Below are 27,487 nucleotides of genomic sequence, written 5' to 3' on the forward strand. Positions count from 1 at the left end.
ATGCAGTAATTACAAATGATGGACCATGTCTTTAATAGCAGTGATCAGAAGCAACAATAGAAGAGTGCATGCCATCAGTGCATGGGCAAATGGCCAGGCAATTAACATCCCAGTAATTTGTGGTCACTGGCGGGATTAGAAGAAAAAGAAAGTACAGTAGTCATACATGTAGGCCTATGCGTATGCAAATGAAAAGTCAATGAAAAGGAAGTTTCGAAAGAATCATTTTTCTTATTAGAAATATATTGATTGTTTAACATGTTTAACTTTCGCTTTCTCTTTCATACAAACATATGTATACAGGGTGGATGAACAAAATCAAAACCGAGATATTATTGCTAATTGGAACAGAAGTAGGGCACATGGTATTCAAAGGGAGATATCCTCCGTTAGGGTTGAATCTCCTCTTTAAAATGACACCCTGATCATGTCCTTTCATTCACGGTTGACTGAGCAGTGACCAATTTTATGAACGGGTCTACTTAGAATTGCACCACTTTTTATGGCAAAATCTCTTTTTTTCCCCACCTGCCTTGATTGGCAACCATAGCCTTTCACTCTGTGACAAATGACACCACAAAAACCAGAATTGAAAAGTGGCGCATTTCTCTAAATAGACCCCTTCTTAAAATTGGTCACTGCTCAGTCAACCATGAACGTAATGAAATGATCAGGGTGTCATTTTAAAGAGGAGATTCAACCTTAACAGTGGATATCTCCCTTTGATTCACATGTGCCCTACTTCTGTTCCAATTAGCAATACTATCTCGGTTTCGGTTATTTTTTATCCACCCTGTACAATGTACATGTACATGTACTACATGCACATACCGGTACACACAAGTGTGTATTTGCCTGAAATCAGGGACCCCCTATTGTCTCTCTTTTGTTTGTACTATAACTTTTTAGGAAGACCTCCCATATGTTTTGTACACGAATACAAATTTGGGACCTCTCGGGCATTGGGGGCCCTATTGTCCTCTATTGTTCAACGTTCCCTTTTGAATGCAGAAACAAACTCATGTACACCCCGAGGCCAGACAGACAAAGGGAGATATAGAGACAAAGGGAAAGACAATGCCTTGTCCTCGAGAGTAAAGTAAAACACGACTGTGCGTTCATGTATGTTTCTCTAATTACAAATGATGCTAATGGCTTTCAAAGAAACATCTAACCTATTAAAGTTGCTGATTTTGACTAACTTCAACACTGATTCCTTTTTTCTTTGGGGGAGGGCTTGTTTTTCTAGTATTAAGTTGCAATGTGTGCATTAAATTCACTTTTTCCTCATTTAAAACTAACAGTCAAAACAAATCAAAACAATTTACATTGTTTGAAAAGGAAATTGGACATCATTATCTTTTGTTATTAGACATATCAGTGTTGAATTTATTTATAAATATACATTTTTTTTCTAATTCAGTCACTTTCTTTTTGACTCATACGTGTACTATTTCAGTGGAACTTGTTTACTCAATCAATAGGGTTGGGTTGGGAAAGGGTTTTTTTCTTCAGAGGTACAATGTACAAGTTTTTTACATGTAAGCCTTTCTATATTTTGCAAAAACTTTACTTTCATTTCTTGCTATTTTAAATTAAACGATTAAGCTCAATACAAGCAAGCCTTCAATTTATTACGTTTAAATCAACAGGAAAAGGGATGGGTTTGGGTAGGTTTTTGTTTCAAGGGTTGGGTTCATTATATTTTGCCAAAAAAAGTTTATTACTTTTTGATTCCATTTTTAGCTGTTATTAATAAAATGCTCTGAAGTCCACAAAACACAATTTTCAATAAAACTTCAATAAAATACACACCTAATCTGTGTCTAATGTACATGTGGATAGTTTGACATTTGATTCCGACAAAGAATGCACCCCAGTCATGCCAATTCCACTCCCTACCCAATTAAACTTGAGAGTTCTAGAAAATTTAAAAAAATAAATCCACAATTAAGATTGCAAACTGCAGATAAAGTTGCTTTCGCACGAGGCTTATTACCAATTTTTGTATGTTAAGAAAAAAAAAGCATCAGCTTTCCCTGCTGCAATGTGGTTATCCACAGAGGCGGATTAGTTACTAGGATGTGCAGGAAGTGTGTACAGGACGTTAACACAAGCAGGGACCATGACCTATTTTCCATCACATGGTTATCCAATTTCTTCCTTGAAATTCTTGCAGGAAGAACTTGCCCATAATGCAGTGTCTGCACTGCTAACCACTGCAGGAACACACAATTTAATGCACTATTTTGACCGACTGCGCGTGTTAATTTGTCATCAGTACTGTGCTGAAATAAGCTGGATAACTTTTCTAAATTCTATGCACAATGTTCAACTAGACCAGGAAACTGTAACATGTTCTGAAACAAAAAGCAAAAAGGATATAGTTTTCATTTTCGAGTAAGTTCAAGGAAAACAAGGGGCAGTTTAATTTCCAATGATTCAGTTTCAAAATTGAAAGGAAAACAATTAGTTGGGCGTGCGTGCGTGCAATGCTTGTATTATTTAGTGGCAGAAGTGATTACTACATGTAGTATCGAAAGTGGTTAGGAAGGATTATTAAATACATGTATAGTGACATAACAGTATGTAGAAAAGAAAGAGATCAGTTAAATAAAGTGTCTATTAAAGTGTTAGAAAGATAGACAATGTCTACTTTGCATATGCAAGATTGTACTGACATGACTGACGAGGGCCAAGCAGACATGTACCGGTACCTGTACAAGCGTGTTTTGTCCTTTAAAGAGGTTGTGGAATGCTCAAAGACATTTCCGTCATTTTGGGGGTATATGTAGCCTAAGGTGTGATGAAATAAAAATGACTATTGTTTCTGTCATGAAATGAGTACAAAGGGTACTTTTGAGAGCTATTTTTCAGGTCCTGTTTCGACCCGAATGTGCAATATGTGTAAAAGTCATTGTTGCGGGCAGCAAACAAAACACAGTAAATCATGACGTAATAAACAGGACTCGTTTATGCTACTCTGCATCGGGAGTCCTGTTTACAGTCACGATTTACTACGTCACGATTTACTGTGTTTTGTTTGCTGCCTGCAAAGACGACTTTTACACAAACTGCACGTTCGGGTCGAAACAGGCATGACAGGACTTGAAAAACAACTCTCAAAAGTAGCTTTTGTACTCATTTTATGACAGAAACAATAGTCGTTTTTATTTCATCACACCTTAGGCTACATATACCCGAAAAATGACGGAAATGTCCTCGAGCATTCCACAACCTCTTTAACATGTTTAATGTGTTGTCACTGTTTGCCGGGAGTGTACGCTTGTCTGTTAAAGGGTACAAAAGCAACTCACTTCACCTTATAACTAAAAGTTGTCGTTAATTACCTCATCTAGTATTTAAGATCTCTATATATTACACTTTTAATGACATAGGCTATTTATCTATTTTTTGGGAGATTGTAAGCTTACATTCTGATGAAAATTGTCAACTTTGAATTTTGAAATTAAAGTCCTACACAATAATAAGGTCGCCAGGATTTTTTTTTTTGGTCACCCGGCCACTGCAACATAAAAGAATGGGAGGGGGAGGGGGAGGGGGAGGGGGTTATGGGTGGGGGGAGGGGGTTATGGGTGGGGGGGGGGGGGGTTATGGGGGGATGGCTGGACAACATGAGGGATATAAGGTGGGGGGATGAACAACCGACTGTTCTGGGGCACAGGGGGCGATCTTTGACACTATATTGAATGTGTGCCGCTCTATGTTGTGGGATGTAGAACCACGCATAAATATGTCAGCATCCAGACTGGACTGACTACAGTTTTATGTAAAGAACTCCAGTGGGTATACTGCTCAAATCAAGATTAGTATTAGCTGGCCATCTGCCAAGATTCAGGCCTAAAATTAGGCCCTTTTGGAAATGTTCAATTTCCCGTAATAAATTAAAAAGGCAGTGAAACTCATGTTGCATCAAAACATACTTAACACTACCCTGTAGCTGTTTTGGATGTAAAAGGAAGTCTAATTTTAACCAAGTAAATTTAGAAGGGGATATGGTAAATTTAAAGAACATCAACCTTTTTGGGTCACTGTATATACATGTATGTACAGTACATGTATACATGTACCGGGGTACAAGGGGAATATTTTTTACATGTTTGGTCATTTGAAGTCAAAGAAAAAATATATGTTGCATTCAAATGATATAAAAAAGGGCAAATTTAAAGAACCGTTTCCAAGATAAAACTTTTTACCAAACACTAATGTAATTAAAAGAAATGCTTTTGAAATTCTTAAAAAATATGACGCAGAGCCGCACATGTATGATCAAGTATTAAAAGTACAAGCATGCTTCATCCCCCGGCTCAGCCCCACCCCCATCCCCCCCCCCCCCTCTCTCTCTCTCTCTCTAAAGAAAAAAAAATATTACAGCTAGGTTTCCGGCCCTCAGATTAATTGGCTTAGGCCTAGTTGTTTAATTTCCTGCCGTTCACCGAAACTGGAACTTCCTTCTCCGTCTTCTTTCTATTCCTTTCCAGACCTTTGAGATGTATGTGTTGGGTCATGCTTCAGCTGATTAAATATTGGAATTTTTTTTAATACTGCCCTTCACATTGTAATTCTATCAGCACTATATACTACATGTAATTGTGCTGTCCAAAGCTTATCAGCAAAAACATCACAAACTTGCTCGGGTGGGGCTCGAACCCGCGACCTCCCGCTTCCTAAGTAGAACACATTTTTCTACACCACTCCGCAATCAAGCTTGTTGGTAACTTGGTATGTGTATACATGTACACTGTATTTTCCTGTTTCTTTTTAACACAAGCTGTTCAGAAAAATGTCCAGCGAAACAACTCAAAACAATTTGCCAAGTAAGGACGACTGTCTACAATTAAGGAAGGAAGTTGAGACATCCTTATTGTGTCCTTATTCTATTGCAAACCGGATCAAGATGCGGAACTATTCATCACTAAAATGTTCAACAATGCATTAAAGTAAATATACAGAAATTAATTTCGAGGATGTAGTTCATGAGTACCAAAATATACACCTTTTACGAAGCTGTATGCAGTAGCAGTCGGGGGGGGGGGGGGAGGTAGCCTAAACCTCCTCTTGATGAGCCTTAGAAAAATAGGAGCCATGCACTAAAACACAGCAAAATTTTAGCGAATGCCTGTACCCTCCCCCCATCCAAACCTGGATCCACCATATTTTCAAACATAAAACAAGTACCAAATTATTATGAAATACCATACATTGTACTTATTTGTAAGAGAATACCAGTGTCTGTGAATTTATGGCACCAGTGGTGCTGTCATTTCAAAAAAAAGTGGAAGTTTTGTATTAATTTCCAACGATGGTCATGCCAACCATCGTTGGAAAGCACTGACTTTTTACAAATACTGCCCCCAATTTACCAAATTTAGTTAGTCCACATTTTGTTTGCAATCAGTTACACATCCGTGAACAGGTGCAAGCCAGCTAGTCTAGTTCCTTCACCTGACAATTCTCCTAAGTCCATAAATTGCTCTGTTTCGTCTGAAGTAGGGTCAGGGAACCAAACAACAAGAACTGCCATTTTTTTCTTGGTTTTTTCCAGCATCAATGAATGCAAAACTTTAAACAGATCAGTGTAATAATATTTGCTATACAAAACTAACCCCCATCCATCCATTTCTGAAAAAAAATCACAGCAAAAGCAAATGTTGTATTACCTTTGAAGTACTGTCCACATACGGTACATGAACTGGCCACACTTTGTTTTATTTTGTTCCAAACACCTTTTGTACAGCAAATTAAAGGCCTTGTACTTCATACATGTATAATCATAATGTATGGCATATATCCTATTCATTGTTACAATTTTTTATGCTGCACAGGACTTGTACCTTACCTTTTCCTGTGACAGGCAGAAACAGACCCAAGCTGAACAGCACACACAATACTGCCACCACTCCTCGCGTCGCAGCCATTGATATGCAGTTTAAATACAGTGGGTTCCCTCACAACAAGTTTGGCTGACTTAGCCGGCAAAAAGGGTTCAACCTGAACAACATCCAAACTACAAGGCTGCTACCGGTGAGAGACCCACGAGACTATACGTATGATTCATGCCAGACGAAAAGAAAGAAGACAGAAAAAAAAAACCGACAAGACCGTCTGATGATGACAAGCAAGGTGTTCACATACACTCACAAAACTTGTTGTACTAGAAGTGTTAACGCGGGCATCACACAACGATGAATCACACTAGTGTTTTGCCCAGCATCTGGTGCGGGATGTCACACATTTCTGTTCTCGGTCGTTTTCCAGGGAAGTGTTTCGTCGACGACAAATTTCCTCGTTCTCGTGTAGCCCTGAAGTACTTGTCATGCATGTATCTCTGTGGGATTATCACAACTGAGTACAGAAGTTTTTACTCAACCATCACAGTTTTGTCCTTTCTCTTTTCAGTTGACTGCTTTTCAGCTGACCTACCGGTACCAGTGCTAACGGTACTTGTACTTTAAGACAAAACTTTAGGACATCACAAAATCTTCTTTGTTTATTCCAAAATTTAAAAAAATTGTTAGCCTGTCAATGAGTTGGACATAAAGTTTCAGACAACAAAGTCACACACCGCGAGTGTATACTCACACATCCAGTAGGCCTACAGAATGTTGAACAGTTGTGAACTCACTACCTGAATGTCGGGCAACACCGAGAAATTGTCCACTGAAACAGCAAAACTGTGCTTGACTTGATGGGAGAACAATAAGTGACAACACACACCCATCCGTTAATGAACACAGCTGTCAATCATGTCCATAGAAATATGTGCAAAAACTGCTGGCAACAGTTCCAAGTTGAAAGTTGTTTGGGTGGAAATTTCCACAGGGTGCAATATTTTGAGATCCAAGAGTTGTCTCATTCAATATGGCGTCTCTTTCCAGGAGGTAGAAACAGCAAGCAGAATGAGCCGACATTGGAAAGGACAGCAAATCCGGCAGAATTGTGTTCAATCAGTGTCAAGGCTATCTGTTGTTCAGTGTACTGCACTGATCACAAAATGCTGGCATCGACAACGAACAGTCAGCACGCATACATGTACATCACAAAACTTGAAGTTGAACTCGCAAAGTTTTCAAACAGGTCTCAACACACCAGCAAAATCCACTTGTTGCTTCAATCGCAGAAAAGACAACATACATGTACGTACTCATCTGTTTTGGAAATCAATCTGATCCAGGAAAAGCTTTGTGTTTTAAGAGTTCTAGCACACACACACAGCATCATGCGTCTGTTTCGGTAGATGTATATCATCACCACACATGCCACAAGCCGCTTCCTCATTGTAAGGGAACAGACAGGAAATTCATTGGGTTGAGTGTCCGGGACCATTCGCTTAATGCAAGAACAGTATGGTACTTAAAAACAGGGATCCCTCCCCATGCATCGCAGTTGTACTTGGTATTTGGAGAAAAGGCAAAGTGTTTCCAATGATAGTACTGCACTCTACAATAATGTGTTTCACGGTAATATGCGTCATTTTGTTCACGGGGCAAAAAGAACATCCGCGTAAAAGTGTCTTTGAACAGTGGAAACACCAACAATTGCAGGAAATTTTTAAATGGCGAACATCTTGTAACAAATAAAAAAAAAAAAAAAACGCTTCCTCCTTTTTTTTGAAAACCCGGACGAGAAACATGTTTTTTTTTTATTCGGCCTTATTGGTAGTCTATAATCACTCATAAGTAGTGAACTTCCTGAAAATACTTGAATAGTTATAAATCTTAAAACGTAACTACCGTATGACAAATGTATACCGGTACGTCTCACTACATTCGATCAGCTGTATTTCTTTTTGTCATGTTTGTAAGTCAGAATGTGCAAGTTTCAACCCCCAAAAAAGAAAAGTTGGAATATGCCACATAAAAATTGCTGTCAATAATTGTGGGTTTGCAAAAATAATTAAAGAAATTTAAACTACTTTCCAAATGAAATATCAAACAAGGAAGTTAACAAATTAACTGCTGTCAAGTCAATTACAATATAGTCCTACATGACCAGGAGACAATGTTTTGAGATCATTTATTGACAATTGGCCATGCATAGGGCCTACCGGTACGAGCAATCACTTGTTTTAAGAGACACCATGTAGGCCTAGCTACACAGGTAGATTTGTATACATTTTTATTTGGGAATGTAAACTATTTCATGTGGATTAAAGATTCTCTAGTGCAACTATTTACTTGGTTATAATTTATTGGCATTGATCATGTTGATCAATGATTGTGATTTGCGGAACTAACTTTGCATTAAACTCAAGGGACATTAAAGCACCGTCGATATATCGATATTACTTGATTATTCGATAGCTATGCCTATTGTTTTAATATTGATATCATTTTTGAAATTATATCAAATTATTGAAAATTCCTAGAAACAACATTTGCCAGAAACAACATTTGCGTATGTATGTCCGGTTTGAATTTGACACACACATAACGTGTAAAGGAAATAGCTGGAAATAGTCAAACGTACCGGTAACGGAATGCCACAAAATGTTTGCCCGGTTTTCGTCTTTTCTTAGGAATGGTACAACATTAGGTTACTTTCCTTTCAACCAGACATTTGAAATAGGATTAGTAAACAATCCAACACTTAATTTTTCGGAAGTTTCAGGATGTTATAATAATATGCCCCATTAACTTTAATAGTTTCACTCATAAGGTCCATGCATTATGACGTCATCAGAGGTAGAGAGATTCACAAATTGACCTCGCCGAGGTCAAATCTCCATATAACTAGTTTACTGTGGGAAAACGGCCGTGCATGCCCCCATTCATGATTTAGCATGAGGCTAAAATAAATAATAAAATAAAGATAGTGGATATATTGCCGGAGGTAATGCCGGCAAGCTAACGTTTACTAAAGGTTTGCTGGCGGCAATGCAATCCTTATCAACAGAGGGCGCTGAACTCTCTAAGATAGGGCTGAATTATAAGCAGTGTTGTAGTCGAGACCGGATAGTCCGAGACCGAGACCAAGACCGAGACCTGAAGATTCGAGACCGAGACCGAGACCGAGACCAGCCCCTTCATGGCGGACCGAGACCGAGACCAATATGGTCCGAGACCGAGACCGAGACCGCTGATAATAAATAACAATAGTCGAAATAAAAAAACAAGACACGTTATTATAGTTGAAAAATGTAACCCTTCTATTCACAAAGAATACAGACCAAAATTTTGACCAGTGGCAGTGTTCACAAATTGATACATGACACCTTACTTGAGTAAAAAGTAGTTACACTTAAGAAATATGGGCTTTGACATGTTGTCTGCACCCAATCGTGACAAAAGTAAAAAGTTAAAGGTAGATGATTCATCTGTTATAGGAACTCGGATCCTAAACTCCACAGTCACCCCTTGGTTTCAGCTATGACTTCTAACGGATATTTAAAGATGCAATTTTAATTTTACATTGTTCCTCTTTTTTCCTAAAATAAATTTAGGACTTAACTTCTAACAAGACTTGTGTACTTGATTTTAAAAAATGGAATTAATTTTTAAATTTCTGTCATAGAATGTGGACTTGTACATGTAGACTTGTACATGTAGAGCCACAAGTTGCGAGGTGGTTGCCATAATGTACCAGATTTGGATTTTAATTTTTGAGGAATAATGGGGTACTTCACAATGAGCAGCCAGAAAATGGGGTCTCATCATACACTCTCATGGCAACAGTGAGTGGTAACTGGTAAGAGTGTGTGAGTTCAATGCTGGAAAATCAGGTAGAAAAATTTACTTTTTCTTCAAAATACTGTCCCAAATTAAAGAGAACATTGTGTGGGGTCGAAAATATAACTAATTTGAAGCACCTCATTTATTATCAGAATACAAAATGCAAGTGATTACGCCCACAGGGGTGGGCTAAACTACACAATCCTCGAAAATGGTTGACCCTTGCATAAATTGTTACAAGTTCATACTTTGCTTTATGTGCCCGACTCAACAGATAAATGCCGAACTTGCTCCAAATCATTCAGTGACTGGTACTGCTGCAGCTTTACATGTACTTTGGGGACTTTCCAACGTGCAGTCGAGTCCGGCAAACCGACCACGATATATAACAAGCTTGATCTACGGGCTAGCAAATGTTTTAACTAACAATGGTACTGAACGAAGTGAATCGATCGAGCTGTAAAAGCTACATATTGCTGGTCTCGACCCGAGACCAGCCAAAATATCGAGACCAAAGGGGACCGGGACCGAGACCAAGACCGAGACCACAGCTTCCGAGACCAAGACCAGCAAAAAGTGGTCTCGAGACCGGTCTCGAGACCGAGACCGGTCTCGAGACCTACAACACTGATTATAAGATATATTAAATTACCACCAACGGCTGTGTAGCACACTTGGTCTAGTGGATAAGCAACAGATCTCATGGGAGGGAAGACCCGGGTTCGATCCCGATCCCGATCCCCGCTGGCGACAATTCTAAGGTTTTTTTTCTCCATCCCCCCAAAATGAGAATATTCTCCTTTTATTATTATTTATTTTAACATGTCTCAAACATTTTATTGCAGAGTATTACATTTTCTTTTTCAGATTTGTGGCTCTGGAGGATTTTTTTTTTAAGGGAAATAAAGTCCGAAATTGTAAAATGGTCTGATTCCCATCTTGTGAATACGACGTTACAACGATAATGTTGGCATGGAGCCAGACTAAAATTTGTCACCGGAAAATGTCTATAGAAAAAAATAGTAACTGCGCATGTTCAGTGCATATCAGGCAAGCTAACGTTTACTAAAGGTTTGCTGTCTCCGGCAAAATATACACTGCCTTAACATAACAATGTTTTGTTAAATTTGTTCAGATACTTAATTGGAAAGAATGTTGCAACCTGACACGTACTACTTCAGCAGTTGTGTACACAGTCTATGGAGAGTCAAGAAAATTATCTAAGTATTTCCTTAGAAAATTGGAAATGTTCCTCAGTCCCAGATTCAGATCATATGTCTATGTCTCCTCATTTTTGCAATGACTGACCTTTCTAAATTCTAGACTTGAGATAGAAAAAATCAGTCAGGTTGCAACATTCTTATTTCTTTCCCTTTCCTTGATTGATGATGTATAACCCACAGGCTGTTTCAAGTGGCTGTGTTTAACAAACTGAAAGGATAATTTCGAGAATCAACGTTTAGAGAAAAAACACTGAAGTAAACAAACACAGACTAGAGTCAAAACTCACCGAAGCCGCACGCATACACATGACATTGACAAGTGAAAGTTTTGTAAAACCGCGGTGGACTAAAACAGCGCCCTCTGTCTTTTAATAGTCGGATTTACACCATTGAACAGGTGGCGCATGGCATTCATGGCATTGTTTACGTGACTCACTTTTCAAATTCCTGAGCGAGTGAAATTGTGGTCGAGTTTACGTGTAGAATGATCAGTGTTACCGTTTGAAGATTGCTTTCATAAAACACTTTCAACCCCAACTAGATTTTTCTCCTTGGAAGGTAAAGAAAATAAGGCAATCGACCGCATGCAACCGAGGTGATGTAATCCGTAAATGCCGTCGTGAAATCAGCCTAACGGGAGAGCGTGTTTGGAGCGGTGGAGCTCCGGGAGCAGAGGTCAAATTTGTCGGTCGAGATGGCTGAGCGTCGTTCGCCTAGACAACAAGGACCCACGCGGTGCCACTGCTGGGCCAGACAGATCTACCGTTACTTCTGGCTTCTTTTCCTTGGGATATTTTTCTCGAGCTTTCTGCAAACAGTGGGTGGTAAGTTCATGGGAGTAGTTATTTTAAATGAGATTTTTGAACTTAGTTTAATATTTTTTTTATTGTTCATTCATAAAAAAGAATGAATCTGAGTGAAATCGAAGGTTGAGAATGAGAATGAGACTTTGTTTGAGAGGAGGAATTAAATTTATTAAATCACATGGAAGTGTTTTATTTCTCCTTCCTAAATGAAAAATAAGGAATAATAACTTTTTGGTTTCAATAGTAACATACAATGTATAAACAACTTGAATGTATGTGTTGATTTGGCCTACTCCTAGAACTATGAGGTTCCACGTAGTGGAGCCTCATAGGTTCAGAAGCCCGCAAAATTGTTGTCAGCACAAAACACTAATTAAGTACAAAAACGTCCATCCCAAGCAGGCCGTTTTCCACAGAACCGCTGCACAGTTTGCCCCTAAACTCCATACAATACCTCATGACATACTCACGTTATGTGCACCCAACAAACATCGGTGGATTCTGTCTGTTTTTCGGCAAAAATGATGAAAAATATGCCCTTTCTGCACTGAGCCAACCTAACACTTGAAACGAGCACGCGTGCAGAATGATCGCAGTTATTTTCGGTTCGATCGCTCGGAGCGCGCCGTGGGGGGTATGGTGTAGGAGCGGAACGATAGTATGCACATGCGTACAAGTGCAAGTACGTACCCCCCGCGGCGCACTCCGAGCGATCGAACCGAAAATAACTGCGATCATTCTGCACGCGTGCTCGTTTCAAGTGTTAGGTTGGCTCAGTGCGGAAAGGGCATATTTTTCATCATTTTTGCCGAAAAACAGACAGAATCCACCGATGTTTGTTGGGTGCACATAACGTGAGTATGTCATGAGGTATTGTATGGAGTTTAGGGGCAAACTGTGCAGCGGTTCTGTGGAAAACGGCCTGCTTGGGATGGACGTTTTTGTACTTAATTAGTGTTTTGTGCTGACAACAATTTTGCGGGCTTCTGAACCTATGAGGCTCCACTACGTGGAGCCTCATAGTTCTAGGAGTAGATTTGGCCCTTTTATTAATTGTTGAAAATCACAGTTTGCATTTAAAAATGAGGGCTGGACGTCAAAAACGAAACAAATGTTTTCTGTGATGTCTAACAAATAAATAATTATTGAAGTCGATACAGATTCACTCTGTGACATTTAACGGGCTGTATTATGTCATTTATGATTATTAATTTCAGTTCATTCTGTGTAATTTATAAATTCCTTAGTTTTTTCCTGACAAATCTCCATTCTTCCCAGGTTTTAAATTATAGCTTTTGAAATTGTAAATTATGAGTACTTTTCTAATTTGTTTATGAAGGAACCCCCCGAATATTGTTTTCCGTGCGTAATTACAAAATGCAGTTTATGTAAGCATGAAATTCAAAGTTTAAAACCACCCACATGTTGCGCCATGCATCACGTACATTGGCAGGTGCAGTTCTTGCAGCGTGATGAATAATCAATAACGTTCTCTGTTGTGCGGGACTGCAATATGACTCCACCCAGTTCTCTTGTTACAAAGAGCTCATTTGTGAAGCACTAAACAATGACAGCATTCATTCAGTGGTCATTGGTATGATGTATACATGTACGTACATCACATTGTGTGCATTGCGAATAAGGCACACCCAAGTATGTAAGAGCAAGGGGTATTTGTGATTTTGTACGTGTACGTATTCATGATGATGGATACATGTATGTTCAACTTGATTAAAATATATAAAGGCATATTTGTGAAATTTGAGATCCCCTTTTGTTTTAGTCAGGCAATGAGAGTGTTTTTTTTTTCATTCCAATGACCCTATTTTTTTAAATTTTAAATAGTATTTTATGCAAAGTAGATGCCAACTTTGCCAAGGAAATTAATGGGTTCCGTGCATTGTGGTGATTGCCATCCTTAGTTTTGCATTTTTTCGTCTTTTTACCACAAAATTTCCCTCTAAAAATTGTTCACAACATTCCTTTTGATTTTCAACAGTGCTAACTAGGTACAATGTATTGTACATGTATGTATGTAGAACTTTCTAAGGTGAGCCCATAATGTGGAATTTGTTCTATTATCATGATTATAGAAAAAGGGGTTGATAAATGTGATAAAAAAAATATTTCAAACATGAGAAGTTACCGGTACCTGTAGCCTATTCCTTCTGGAATGACAATGAAAAAATACTTTAAAGTGTCACATTATATAATAAAATTTACAACAAATTATTATTTTGTTTCTGGTACTGAAACCAAGGGATCCTTAAAAGTGTCCTAGGCACTGTTGACTGTAAGCTTGCAAGCCTGAAGAAACCTGTGGAGAGAAGACAGTGAGAAGAAATAACAGTTTTAGAGGTGGGAGAAAAACCCCAGGAGAATATTCTGGGGGAAACCCATGGAATCAGTTAGGGACTACATGTAAAAAGCCAACAAAACTTGGACCAGGGCAGGAATCGAACCCAGGCCATAGCAATGGAAGGCCAGGAAATCAAGTAACCAAGTACGCCAACCTGACTCACCCTACAGTACATTTTTTAAATTTTTGCAGCGCGTTGGTGGTCTTTGAAATTTCACAAATATTTAAATTCGCAGATTATTCCTATTAGAAAAAGCTTAATGGTGGCCACTGATTCTAGATTTCAACATTTCATTGCTGGTTGGAGGCACACTTTTTTTTTTCAATGGATCTCTTTATGACTTCGGCCTGGTATAAATTGGTGAACATAACAAAAGCAATTGTGTTGAATATAGCTTTTAACTGTTGCATTACGTCAGTCTGATCAGAAAAACAGGGGATGCATGACCTAGAAAAACCGTGCCCTGTTGGCGCTATTGTTATGGACATGAGCACACATGTACCATGTACGTGTACATTGTATTGTGTACGGCTATCAATTGCAAGAATCATACTTTGTTATACTGTGGTTATTGTGTGTATATAGGATTTGGAAAAATTCTGATTCATAATATTGATTATATTTTTGGCAGTTTAATAATACTGCATATTTTTAATTTAACTTTCATCAGATCATGATTGTGTAAATCAGTATACATACGTGTAATAGTGGTACGAGAAAATCAGAGTTTTCAAAATCCAGTTATCAATGTATCTTCTTTTTTCCCCCCAAACCAAATAAAGATTATAAATCCCATTTCATCTGATTCCAAGTCCCCAATCAGCTAGCCCACAGTTATACAACAAATATTGAAGAGTGGTGTTGAAAAAAAAAAAGTTGTTGAAAAGTTTTGCCTCACATTTCCCCTTAGGAGTATTTTGCCTCGCGTTTCTCAGGCCTGGGTGAGTCAAAAACAAAGTGACCTGGATTATTGATTTTTGCCTAAAAAAGCAATTAGATTTGATACACCATTAAAGGAGCACAACCTTCCACCATTTGTCCATTATGTGAATACAAAAGTGACTGAAATTGATCCATGCTATCAGAAGTTATGCATGTAGGCCTATATCATTAATTTTGACAAAAACGGAAATTACATTTATGTCCAGTGTTTAATTCCTCTCTCTCATCATGGAGTTTTTTTTTAGATCTATACAAAAATATAGTTTTGTCCAGTATTTTGTTGTTCTCCCTTTCAAGGACTCATGGCATTATTGTTATACATTGTAATTGAAAACTTGAATCAGTAGGGCCTATGTTTTTGTTACCACTGTTCAGTGATTGTGTTTATTTACAAGGCAATGAACCAGAAATAATGAAAAATGCACAGAAAGTTAGCAAAATAAATTCTGTATACTCAGTGTGTTACACCCTCCCCCCCCCCCCCCTCCCGAGTGAAAGTGAGAAAAAATTGCAAAACCTAATATTGAATTTTGTAATGTGTAAATGTCACATCTATAGTCTGGACTGATGCTTTGAATGTTTTCGGAGTAAGGGAACCTAAAATCATACGTTTATGTTGCAAAATAAATGATTGACCCTTTTACACTTGCAGCTCAATCCTGTCTGGGTGCTGTGAGTCTGACAGCGTGTGCCAATGGCGACTGTATCTTCACGAACTGGATATGTGACGGGTTTGCTGACTGCGCAGACATGTCAGATGAGTCGGACGCGACTTGCGTAGAGGGCGGTAAGGATTATCAAACCGAATAGAATTATGCTACGCTTGGTTTCAGTAATCGCACGTTTGGGTCGAGAGTGGTGGTGCCCAATGAACAAAACTGGATCAATTACTGGTTCAGTTATCAATTTGAAATCACATTTTGATAACTGCCCTTTTTTTTTTACGGTAGATGATGTGTTTCTTGCAGTTATGAAATTTTATGAGTACATTTGTACATCTCAAAATATCTGAATTTGTATTTTAAGAAACTGTACATGCAGGAAATTCAGGCTCAAAAAAAATTTTCAAAACAGAAAAACCCTTAGCATAAATTTTGTATTCATTGGCTTGTTTTGTTTACTCTAGTTTTGACCTGTCGTGCAGGGATTTAACGTGTTTAATTATAGAGTCCATCACCAGTCCCTGCAACCCCTCAACCAACAAGCTAACTCAAATGAGTGTTGTCTGAAGCTTTGCATGGTGGAGTTGTAGGTAGGGAAGTACATGTAGGTTTGCGGGTACACCGTGAAAAAATCTGTTTTGTAGGGGAGTCTTGGCTCTGAAGAGCCGGTGGTGAGAATAAGGTCTCAGGAATGAGACGGTGTACCCGCAAACCTACTTTCCTACTATTCAAGTGACCTTTGACAAAGGTCATGAAGGCATTCCTTTGTTAGTGTTCATCCACTGTTTCTTGTGACTAGACTCGTGAATGGACAAGTTTGTGATTTACTTGTGACTGGACTTGTGATGGATTCGATTACATCTCTGCTTAAATGTTTTTACATGCCTCTGGAGGCACAAATTAAAACCATGGTGCTTGAGTCGATTACATTTTGTTTCATTTGATATTGCAGTGACTGCTTGTGTTTCCTCACCGTGTCTCAACGGTGGCGCCTGCATGCCGATCCCGAGAACGACCGACCACGTTGCCCTTTTCAACTGTACTTGTCCTTATCCTTACACTGGTGCTACCTGCGAAATCACGCTCACCACGACGCCGCCTTCGGCAATATCCACCGAAATGTTTGTGACGACATTTGCTGCAGTCACGACAAAACCCCCCACAGCTGCGCAGACTGAAACGCCTAGTACAGCACAGCAGAGACTGACAACAGATGCACCCATTGCAACCCAGCAGCCATTTCTTACTACAGTGGCGGTACCCATTGAAACCCAGCAGCCACTTGTTACTACAGCCAGGGCACCCGCTGAAACCCAGGAGCCACCTGTTACCACAGTGGAGGTACCCGTTGAAACCCAGCAGCCACTTGTTACTACAGCCAGGGCACCCGCTGAAACCCAGCAGCCACCTGTTACCACAGTGGAGGTACCCATTGCAACCCAGCAGCCACTTGTTACTACAGCCAAAGCACCCGCTGAAACCCAGGAGCCACCTGTTACCACAGCAGAGTTACCGGTATTACCCATTGCAACCCAGCAGCCACTTGTTACTACAGCCAGGGCACCCGCTGAAACCCAGGAGCTACCTGTTATCACAGCAGAGTTACCCATCACAACCCAGCAGGCACCCACCACTGGAATCCCAGCAAGACAGACTACACTTGCACCAGATACAAGAACTACGCAAAGCCAGCAGACCGTGCTTACGCAAATGCCGCAGTCCACAGATCCTGATGCATGCGGTTCCGGTCCTTGCATTAACGGTGCAACATGTGTAGCTACAGTAGATGGTTTTCAATGTCAGTGTCCATCAGGATTTGAAGGTAAAATTTACTGGTCTGTCTGTAATGATACAATTTTTTTCTCATCGTTTGCAGTGGTTTCCCTCACTCAATAAACTTCATCATTCCCTTTGTCATTTTGGGTCTTGTCTTTTAACATGTTTAAAGCCAATTATTTTTTCTCTCATGCTAAATCATTCTCTGTTTCTAAACAAACAATTAAAAATGTTCTACTTGAATCAACGTTATGGCTAATTGCTTCCAAAACATTTCTTTTTGCTCAGAGAGTGGTATTCCTGTTTCCATCCTACATGTATTCCTATTGCACTCATGTGTAATTTTAGCATTAAACATTGAAAACTTTGTGTACAGCATGCGTGTTCAAGCTTGACTGTGCACAATGGTGCATGCGTCATGTTTGCTTGAAAATAAATTTGTTATCCCACTTGTGCTCGTGGAACAGTACACGGAAAATGTAGTGCGTCTGTGGTCCAGATGCCTCGTGGCATATTTTCGTGTCCCACTCGGGCTTGTGGGATACAGTGTAACTAATAGCGCGTAATATAGTGGTTATGGGTGATTTGCTATTTGGAGTAACGATTGCTCAAGAAAAATTAATATACATCAGAGCCTGCATGCATGATGAAATTGCGCAGCTGTACTTGAAAGGTTTTGGGTACTTGAATCATCTCTTCATCAATATCATCATGCTTTAATCAACTTCTGTTGCCAAGATGTTGACCTCCACATTGACCTTTGACTTTTGCACCTTGTTGGAACCTCCCTTCACCTGCAAACCCAACCCTGCATGTTGTAAGAACGATTCATTCTTCATTTCTCCTCATCATGTGATATTAATATAAAACTAATAAATATAAAGCAATTCAAATTGTAATCTGTTTATTCTTAGATATTTGCTTTCTAGGCTAATTTTATGGTGGGGAGACTTTCTTTGGTGGAAAATTTGTTTCAAATTTGTTGCAAATTTTAGTAGTGTTGAGTTGGAGGAATATTCAAAATTTGCTTTCAAATTGCATAATAATGAATGAAAATGCATTAGAACATTTTTTTACAGTGCTTTGAACAGGATTTGTTTGATGACACTTTCAGCTTTTGATAGAGGGATGACAGATTTTACTTTACAATGTATGTTCTTTTAAATGTAAGATTTTTCATGCTATAAAGTAATACTTAAAAATTCACAGGTCTACTTTTGTAAATTGTAGCCCCATGATAGGTTTATTAATATCCTACATGTAGGTCCAGACATCAATTCTATAGTGAAATTCCTTGCTGACAACTTTTCTTGGTTATCTCTTCGTAGGAGTAACCTGTGCCCGGCCAGTCCTCAATGCCTGCAGCAGCTCACCGTGTAGTACGGGAGGCATATGCCTAATAGATCCCAACGGTTATCACTGTCAGTGCTTCACTGGATTCGCCGGCGCGAACTGCGAGACAAACATAGACGAATGCGCAAGCAACCCCTGCTCGGCTCCGGCAACTTGCCAAGACGGCATCGATCGCTACGACTGCGTCTGTCCCGCGGGGCTGTTCGGTCCGGACTGCGCAGACGAGGTGGATGAGTGCGCATCGGGTCCCTGTCTCAACGGCGCCACCTGCGAGGACCGACTTGGGAGTTTTGTCTGCCTGTGCCCGGCGGGACTGGCGGGGCTGACTTGCAATGAGAACATCAACGAGTGCAGGAGCCAGCCCTGCCAAAATGGCGGTGAGTTGTGGTTGTAGTTGGTGGGTTGGGGGATGCTGTCATGGAGTTGTTGTTAAGCTCAGAAATCTGTTAAGCAAGATGAAAAAGGTTTGCCTACTGATCTCTATATAAAGACTGGATAGCATACAGAGAACCGTGGAAGAAATCCATTTGAACCCATATTGGGGAGACCGGTTGGTGTTCTACATGTTTAAAGAACACTTTGCCGAATGTGGGTCTGGACGCAAGCCGGTTTTAAATGTACTTGTTTTATAACGGCCAAGCACATATTTATTCCCATTCATAAATACCTTTTAGTCAAAAAGTCAAAACAAGTCAAAAATTCTAAATTTCCAAGGTTTTGTTCAAAAGTTTAATTCATGTTTTTTTTAAACACCCCGCTAGCTATGTTTATGGTATGTGCCACTTGCGAGTAGTACTAAAAATGTCCCTTTATGGAGATTTGTGAAGGGGTGGTGCGTACTGCGCACTGCGGTGGGTGGGGCAGAATGCGGGTATGCCGGTGTAGTTTGAATTAAGGACTCTATGAAATATGGACTCATATTGGTAGTATTCCACATGCCTAAGTGAAGATTGTGAAAGTTCAACCAATAAGAGGGTAAAAGGGACCAGATTTTGTAGGAGTCCATCAAATCTCATGTGACACCGGAAAAGTGTTTAAGACCAGCCAGCCGGTGTTTTATCAATCGTTTAAAACCACCTGTGTGGCTGGCTCTCGATCAGTACATTTGTAGGAATGGGTAAACTTTCTCGGGTATTTATGTGTATAGAGGGTTAAGTCAAAGCAAGAATATTGCACCAGTTTCAATTGATCCTCAGTTTGCGTTAGATACAAAGGGTTTTGGAAAGTCTGTTTCTGGCTGGTTGCACATTTTCTAAAGGGTCTTAAAACAAAATTGGTACAATGAAACCAGGAAAATGTTCAGGCATAGTAGTGAGTAGAGGCTCAGTCCCTCCCCCCCCCCTCCACCTATTCCCCCCCCCCCTACATGTACATATTACACGTTTGCTGTCGTTGTTATACATTTCAATTTTTTTTTTTCAACAGGTGGTTGCGTTGACGGCATCAATGGCTACACTTGCAACTGCCTGGGCGGCTTCACCGGTACCCATTGCGAGAATGACGGGAACCAGTGCGCCAGCAACCCGTGCAACAACGGCGGGACGTGTGAGGAACTGGTCAAGGCGTATCGCTGCATCTGCCCTGTCGGTCTGGCTGGGTTACGGTGCGACACGGACCTCATCAATGAGTGCACCAGTAGTCCATGCCAGAATGGTGGTATGTGTCTTAGACTGACACCTTGAATGGATATTTTTTTCTTCTGCTGTTTGCTACTTTTACGGAAGTTGCCCATTGCAAGCATGTGTTAGTTGTCAACCGAATGGTCTCAGAATTTACCTCCCTTTTAAATAGAGAGACACGAATCAGAAAGCAAACTGAAATCTACTTAAAGGTGCAGTCCTTCATTTGCAGCTATCCAAACAAAATTACAAAATTATTGTTGAACATGTATGAGAACGTGTCCCGGATGCTGATTTCAGGCGTAATTTAAAACATGACTCGGCAACTTTTGAATTCAAATGGAGACCCTAGAATATTTTTTTTTTCGTGAAATATACAGCATTCACTGAGCTAAAAGTTCATCGGGTTAGTTGTTAAGCACCCTTCTTTAGATCTTGAGCACTTTTGTTGTTTCAAACAAACAAAAATGCAGAAATGACAAATGATGTGCTCTACCTTTAGGCAAAAAGTGGGATTTGATTAAAAACAATAACAGTTAGAAAATATATCTTGGGAAATTCCACTGCTAATGACGAGAATCTCCAGAAGTTAAAAAAATAGAAAGAAAGAAATTTGATATTTTGTTGTTTGTATTTCAGGGACTTGCATCAATGAATTGGGCAGCTACCGTTGTAACTGCACGCAGGGTTGGTTTGGGACTAGCTGTGAAGATGACGGGGACCAGTGTGCATCTTCTCCTTGCCTGAATGGAGCTACCTGTGTAGATGGCATCATGTCCTATGCATGTGAATGTGTGCTTGGTTACAATGGTAGGAGTTTGCAGAAGCCTTATCCTTCCGAAATTGTGGTCAAGTGTTTTTTTGTAGGAAGAGAAGTTATGATACCATCTCATACCAGTTTTGCCAAAGTTCTGAGCTTGATTTGTTTCTTGTATTCACATGTTCTCAGTGATGACTTTCACACACACAAGAAGTTTGGCTTCATAAGACTGCCTTTTCAATTCAATGTGAATGCCAACAGTTTTGATTATTAAGTAATTTTAAACTGGCTGGGTTTACTTTTGAAAAAAAGGGCAGTAGGTATTTAACTTGAAATTGAGCTGTCCAGCCTCATATTGCCAGTCTGCCAATTTTTCATTTGTTTTCAATTTTGTTGCCTCATTCAGTGCTCTGTGTATTCCTTATTTGGAGATAACTTTGTCAATTTGTGTTGTGTGTTCCAAACTTTTCAAAGTTTGTGCTCAGTAAACAATTAAAAAGAACTTAAGTTTGTAAATTCTGTATTGTTATCCTGTCGTGCTATTAGTATGTAAGAAACATTTATGAAAAGTAGCATGAGTATTAATCATGTTTATTCAGTGAATGTGAGGTTTGCTGTAACACCGTGTGAATAATATTTCTTTGTGAGTTGTGTGGTTCTGAATAGAACCAATTGGTTTAACCAAGAGTTAAACCCAAAGAGTTAAACCAACTACATGTAACGCACAAAGAGATATCATTTACATGGTGTTACCGCAAACCTCCCTTTTATTGATCATGTCCACCATGCAAAGCATAAATCTTGTTTAGCATTACTTTAAGCATTTGATTTTTTTCTCATCTCAGGTACAAACTGTGAGCAAGATCTTGACGAGTGCAGCAGCAACCCGTGCCACGAGAGCGCAACCTGCGAGAACCTGGTCAATGAGTATCGCTGTGTCTGCCCGGCTGGCTTCACTGGAGCTGCGTGCGACGTCGACATCAATGAATGCGCCAGCAATCCCTGTGTTAATGGGCTCTGCCAAAACAATGTGGCCTTTTTTATGTGCTTTTGTATTCCTGGGTATATCGGTACGATGTGCGAGACCGAGATCAACGAATGCGGCAGTAACCCCTGTGGGGTAAATGGAGTGTGCGTCGATCTTCTCAATCGGTTCCGGTGCGATTGTCAACCAGGGTACGCAGGAGTTAGCTGTGAGATTGATATAAATGAGTGTGCTGGGAACCCGTGCATGAATGGGGCAACGTGTAGCGATCTCATCGCAGGGTTTGAGTGCACGTGTTTGCCTGGTTTCACTGGGACCCTCTGCGAAATTGACGTCGGAGAGTGCGACAGTTCACCGTGCGGGAATAATGGAGTCTGCAACGAGGGGACGAATGGATACACTTGTTCCTGTAATCCGGGGTTCGCTGGAACGCACTGTGAGATTGATGTGGACGAGTGTGCGAGCCAGCCGTGTCAGAATGGTGCTACGTGCCGCGATGGCGGGAACATGTTTGAATGTGAGTGCACTATGGGATATAGGGGTACGCTATGTGAGCAGGACATCCCAGAATGCAACAGTGACCCGTGCCAAAATGGCGCGACCTGCATCGATGAAGTGGCGTCGTACATCTGCATGTGTGTCCTTGGCTACAGTGGGTCTAACTGCGAGATTCAAGTAGACGAGTGTGAAAGCGATCCGTGTATGAATGGCGCCACATGTGAAGACATGATTAACTCTTTCCGCTGCCAGTGTGTCAGTGGATACATAGGCTCGCTTTGTGAAATCAATGTTGATGAATGCGCCAGTGATCCCTGTCAGAACAGCGGCGTGTGTATTGAGGGAATTGGTCGGTACTCATGCATATGTAGTGGTGGATACGCGGGTATGAATTGTGAGAGCGAAATCGTAGAATGCGCCAGTTTCCCGTGCCAGAATGGAGCCACTTGCCTTGAACTGGTCAATGCTTACAGCTGCGTGTGCCCTCGCGGATACGTCGGTGTCAACTGCGAGGAAGATTTCAATGAGTGCGCAAGCCAGCCGTGCCTTTTTGGTGGAGTGTGCACTCAAGGTGTTGGGTTCTTTTCCTGTGAGTGTCAGCCGGGGTACAAAGGGGCAAAGTGCGAGGAGAATATCGACGAGTGCGTGAGTGATCCTTGCTTGAATGGCACCTGTGTCGATGCGGTGAACGGCTTTTCCTGTACCTGCCTGGCTGGATTTGAAGGTGAGCAGTGTGAAGTAGATATCGATGAGTGTGCAAGCAATCCATGCCAGAACGGTGCAGCTTGCCAGAATGTGGTTAACGGCTACACCTGCAACTGCATTCTTGGTTTTACGGGCCCGGACTGCGGGATCAACATCGATGAATGCATCAGCAGACCGTGCCAAAATGGCGCAACCTGCTCTGATGGGGTTAACGGTTACCGGTGTCTGTGTGCGTCGGGCTTCGTCGGTCTGTCCTGTGAAGGGGAGACGCAGGAGTGCAATAGCAACCCCTGCCTGAATGGTGCAAGCTGCAACGACCTTGTGGATGCCTATTCCTGCACCTGTGCTGCTGGCTATGAGGGGACACACTGCGAAAGGGAAATTGATGAGTGTGAGAGCTCACCCTGTTTAAACTCAGGCACCTGCCAGGACATATTCTTGGGTTTCATGTGTGCATGTGTGTCTGGGTATCAGGGCACGCAATGCCAGGAGGAGGTTGACGAGTGCAGGAGTGATCCCTGTCAGAACGGAGCCACATGCATGGATTTCTTTGACCGGTATGAGTGTCTGTGTGCTCCTGGGTATTCCGGCGCCAATTGTCAGGTGGATATCACAGAGTGTGCAAGTAGTCCGTGCGTGAACGGCCAGTGCATTGATGAGGTGAATGGTTACCGGTGTTCGTGCCCTCCTGGGTTTATCGGAACTCGTTGCGAGGAAGACGTAGACGAATGTATGAGCGATCCTTGTCTGAACAACGCCCCATGCTTAGATCTGATTGATCGGTTTGAGTGTCAGTGCATTATGGGATGGGAGGGGACTCTCTGCGAGAATGATATAGACGAATGCGCTAGTGACCCTTGTCAGAATGGTGCACCATGTACGCAATCAATTGGCAGGTATTTTTGTGATTGCTTGGCTGGCTACGCAGGGACAAACTGTGAAGTTAACATCAACGAATGTGCCAGTAATCCATGCCGTAATCAGGCTGTATGCTTGGATCTTGTCAACATGTACAATTGCACCTGTCAGCCGGGCTACGTCGGAGAGAATTGTGAAGTGGAGATCAATGAGTGCTCTAGTAACCCTTGTGAGAATGGTGCAGAATGCCGAGACAGGCCCAACAGTTTTCTTTGTGTCTGTGATCCGGGGTTCAACGGCGATCGCTGCGAGACCAATATCCAGGAGTGTCTCAGTAACCCCTGCCGAAATGGCGCAGAGTGCGTAGATCGTGCCAATGCCTACTCCTGTATATGCACTGAGGGATTTGGTGGAACCAACTGCATGATTGATATCGATGAGTGTGCCAGCGGACCCTGCCAGAATGGAGCTCGCTGCCGCGACGTGGTCAACGGGCACCAGTGTCTGTGCCCTGCCGGGTACCAGGGTAGCCACTGTGAGATTGATATTGATGAATGTGCAAGTGGACCTTGCTTTAACGGAGCGACGTGCATGGATGGTCCTAACAATTACACCTGTTTGTGTGCTCCTGGGTTTGAAGGGATCCGGTGTCAAACAGATTCCGATGAGTGTGAAGTGCAGCCATGCTTAAATGGCGCTCAGTGTGCTGATGGTATCAACAGCTTCACCTGCACGTGTCTGTCCGGATTCACAGGATCAGCTTGTGAAATCAACATTGACGAATGCGAGAGTGACCCTTGTGTTAATAATGGCACTTGCAGAGATCTTGTCAATGGATACGAATGCCTGTGTGTGGCCGGGTACCAGGGAATCACCTGTGAGCAAGATGTCTTGGAGTGTGCCAGCAACCCGTGCCAAAATGGCGCCCTTTGTGTAGACCAAGTCAGCGGCTACGTCTGCGAGTGCCGGCCTGGGTTTGAAGGTACCCACTGCGAGGTTAATATTGATGAATGTGCTAGCTCACCGTGCACCAATGGCGCCACGTGTCAGGATGTTGTCAATGGTTACACTTGCATTTGTCCTGAGGGTTACCAGGGATCGGAGTGCGGGGAGGACATCCATGAATGCGATAGCGACCCTTGCCAAAATGGCGCTACCTGTCTTGATCAGGTCAGCAGTTACTCCTGCGTGTGTCCGCCGGGCTACGAGGGACTGCATTGTGAAATGGATATTGACGAGTGCGAAAGCAGTCCGTGCAGCAATGGCGCGCAGTGCCACAACCAGATCAACGGTTTCGTCTGCATGTGTCCTGACGGCTTCAATGGCACTTATTGTCAAATTGACATAGATGAGTGTGGGAGCTCTCCCTGTCGGAACGGCGCCATCTGCAGGAATCTTGTTAACAGTTACCGTTGCGATTGTCGTTTGGGTTTCCAGGGAACAGACTGCGAACAGGAGATTGACGAGTGCCTGAGCAACCCTTGTCGTAACAACGCAACTTGTGTGGATGCCGTGAATCACTACCAATGCAATTGCGCCGATGGTTATGAAGGAGGTCTCTGTGATCAAGAAATTGATGAGTGTCTGAGTAATCCGTGCTTGAATGGTGCCCAGTGTGTGGACCAGTTAGCTGGGTATCGATGTGAGTGTGCGGAGGGTTTTGTCGGTACCACCTGCAGCATGGAGATTAATGAGTGCTCCAGCAGCCCTTGCCAGAATGGCGCTAGGTGTGAGAACCTAGTGGCGAGATTCAACTGTGTCTGTGTGGCTGGGTTCGTCGGCAATCAATGTGAGACCAACGTCCAGGAGTGTGGAAGCTCCCCTTGCCAGAATGGCGCGATCTGCATGGACGGGATCAACAGCTACCAGTGTGTGTGCAGGCAAGGGTTTATGGGTACCCACTGCGAGACAGATATAGACGAATGCAGTAGCAACCCTTGCGAGAACGGTGGCACGTGCTCTGATCTGGTCGGCCAGTTTCAGTGTCAGTGTCTCCCCGGTTACCAGGGTGAACGTTGCGAGGTGGACATTGACGAATGCGCAAGCAATCCCTGCCAGGGCGGTGCCGCGGAATGCGTGGATCAGATCAACGCATTTGCGTGCGTCTGTCGGGCAGGGTTTGAAGGTAAGCAATGTGAGGTTGATATCAATGAGTGCGATAGTAATCCTTGTCAGAACGGAGCGCCCTGCATAGATTTGATCAATTCTTACCGATGCGATTGTACTGCCGGTTTTAACGGTATAAACTGTTCAGTCGAAATAAATGAATGTTCAAGTGATCCGTGTGCAAACGGAGCAGCCTGCAATGATAGAATCGCAGGGTATAATTGCACCTGTCTGCCTGGGTTTACCGGGCTGAACTGCGAGATCGAAATTCAAGAATGCGCTAGCGATCCCTGCCAACACGGGGCCACTTGTAATGAAGAAATCAACGGCTATACGTGCATATGTCCCAATGGCTTTACCGGAACTCACTGCGAAATCAACATTGACGAGTGTGCATCCAACCCCTGTGTGAATAATGGAACGTGCCAAGATGGCGTCGACTCGTACGTATGCCTCTGCGTTCCTGGCTTCCAGGGCCCAAACTGTGAAGTCGACATCGATGAATGTGCGAGCAACCCTTGTCAGAATTTGGCAAGGTGCGTCGACTCCCAGAATATTTTCACATGCGAGTGCATTGCTGGCTTCAATGGCGTGCGCTGCGAAATGAACATCAATGAGTGCGCAAGCAACCCGTGCCTAAACGGCGGACAGTGCACCGATCACATTAACGCCTTCAACTGCAGTTGCATAAGCGGCTTCATCGGGGACCGTTGCGAGACCGATGTCGACGAATGCCAAAGCTCCCCCTGCGAGAACAACGCGACTTGCCTGGACTTGCTAGATGGCTACAACTGCCTCTGCCCACCAGGGTTCAACGGTACCCACTGTGAGACCGACATTCAGGAATGTGCCAGCGATCCGTGCATGAACCAAGCAACTTGTGTGGACATGGTGAATGGTTTCAGATGCGATTGTTCACCAGGCTTTACAGGTGACCAACTCAATGAGTCTTAATCATGCTTCATGGTCCATCAGATTTAACTTTTTCAAACTGCCTTCTGCTGTCTAGTATCTCCTTTGACGTAAACTGATTCTTCACAGATGGAAACTTCTTCCTTTTTTTTCAATTCTCTCTGGTGTCTCCATCTTTCTCAGTGGCCTCTGCAGCTCATTTGTTCTGCCCTTTTGTCACATAAAATGAT

The 27,487-nt window shown here is 41.9% G+C and overlaps 2 protein-coding genes across 2 annotated transcripts in view; one reads left to right on the plus strand and one right to left on the minus strand.

Annotated features, from left to right (window-relative positions):
* The window catches only part of LOC119723142 (receptor-type tyrosine-protein phosphatase delta-like), a 62,335-nt gene extending 54,848 nt beyond the window's left edge, over nt 1–7,487 (minus strand). Inside the window, exon 1 of the mRNA XM_038193691.1 lies at nt 5,861–7,487. Within this exon, the coding sequence (XP_038049619.1) occupies nt 5,861–5,939 (79 nt within the window). The 5' untranslated portion in view covers nt 5,940–7,487. The remainder of the gene's footprint in view (nt 1–5,860) is intronic.
* A 3,812-nt stretch (nt 7,488–11,299) lies between these two features.
* The window catches only part of LOC119723141, a 65,126-nt gene continuing 48,938 nt past the window's right edge, over nt 11,300–27,487 (plus strand). The window contains exons 1-7 of the mRNA XM_038193690.1: nt 11,300–11,739; nt 15,676–15,810; nt 16,638–17,507; nt 18,790–19,191; nt 20,240–20,470; nt 21,073–21,243; nt 22,039–27,276. Coding sequence (XP_038049618.1) covers nt 11,610–11,739; nt 15,676–15,810; nt 16,638–17,507; nt 18,790–19,191; nt 20,240–20,470; nt 21,073–21,243; nt 22,039–27,276 — 7,177 coding nt within the window. The 5' untranslated portion in view covers nt 11,300–11,609. The remainder of the gene's footprint in view (nt 11,740–15,675; nt 15,811–16,637; nt 17,508–18,789; nt 19,192–20,239; nt 20,471–21,072; nt 21,244–22,038; nt 27,277–27,487) is intronic.

The sequence above is a fragment of the Patiria miniata genome, unplaced genomic scaffold (assembly GCF_015706575.1).
Source record: "Patiria miniata isolate m_02_andy unplaced genomic scaffold, ASM1570657v1 HiC_scaffold_16, whole genome shotgun sequence".
In the NCBI taxonomy this organism is placed as follows: Eukaryota; Metazoa; Echinodermata; class Asteroidea; order Valvatida; family Asterinidae; genus Patiria; species Patiria miniata.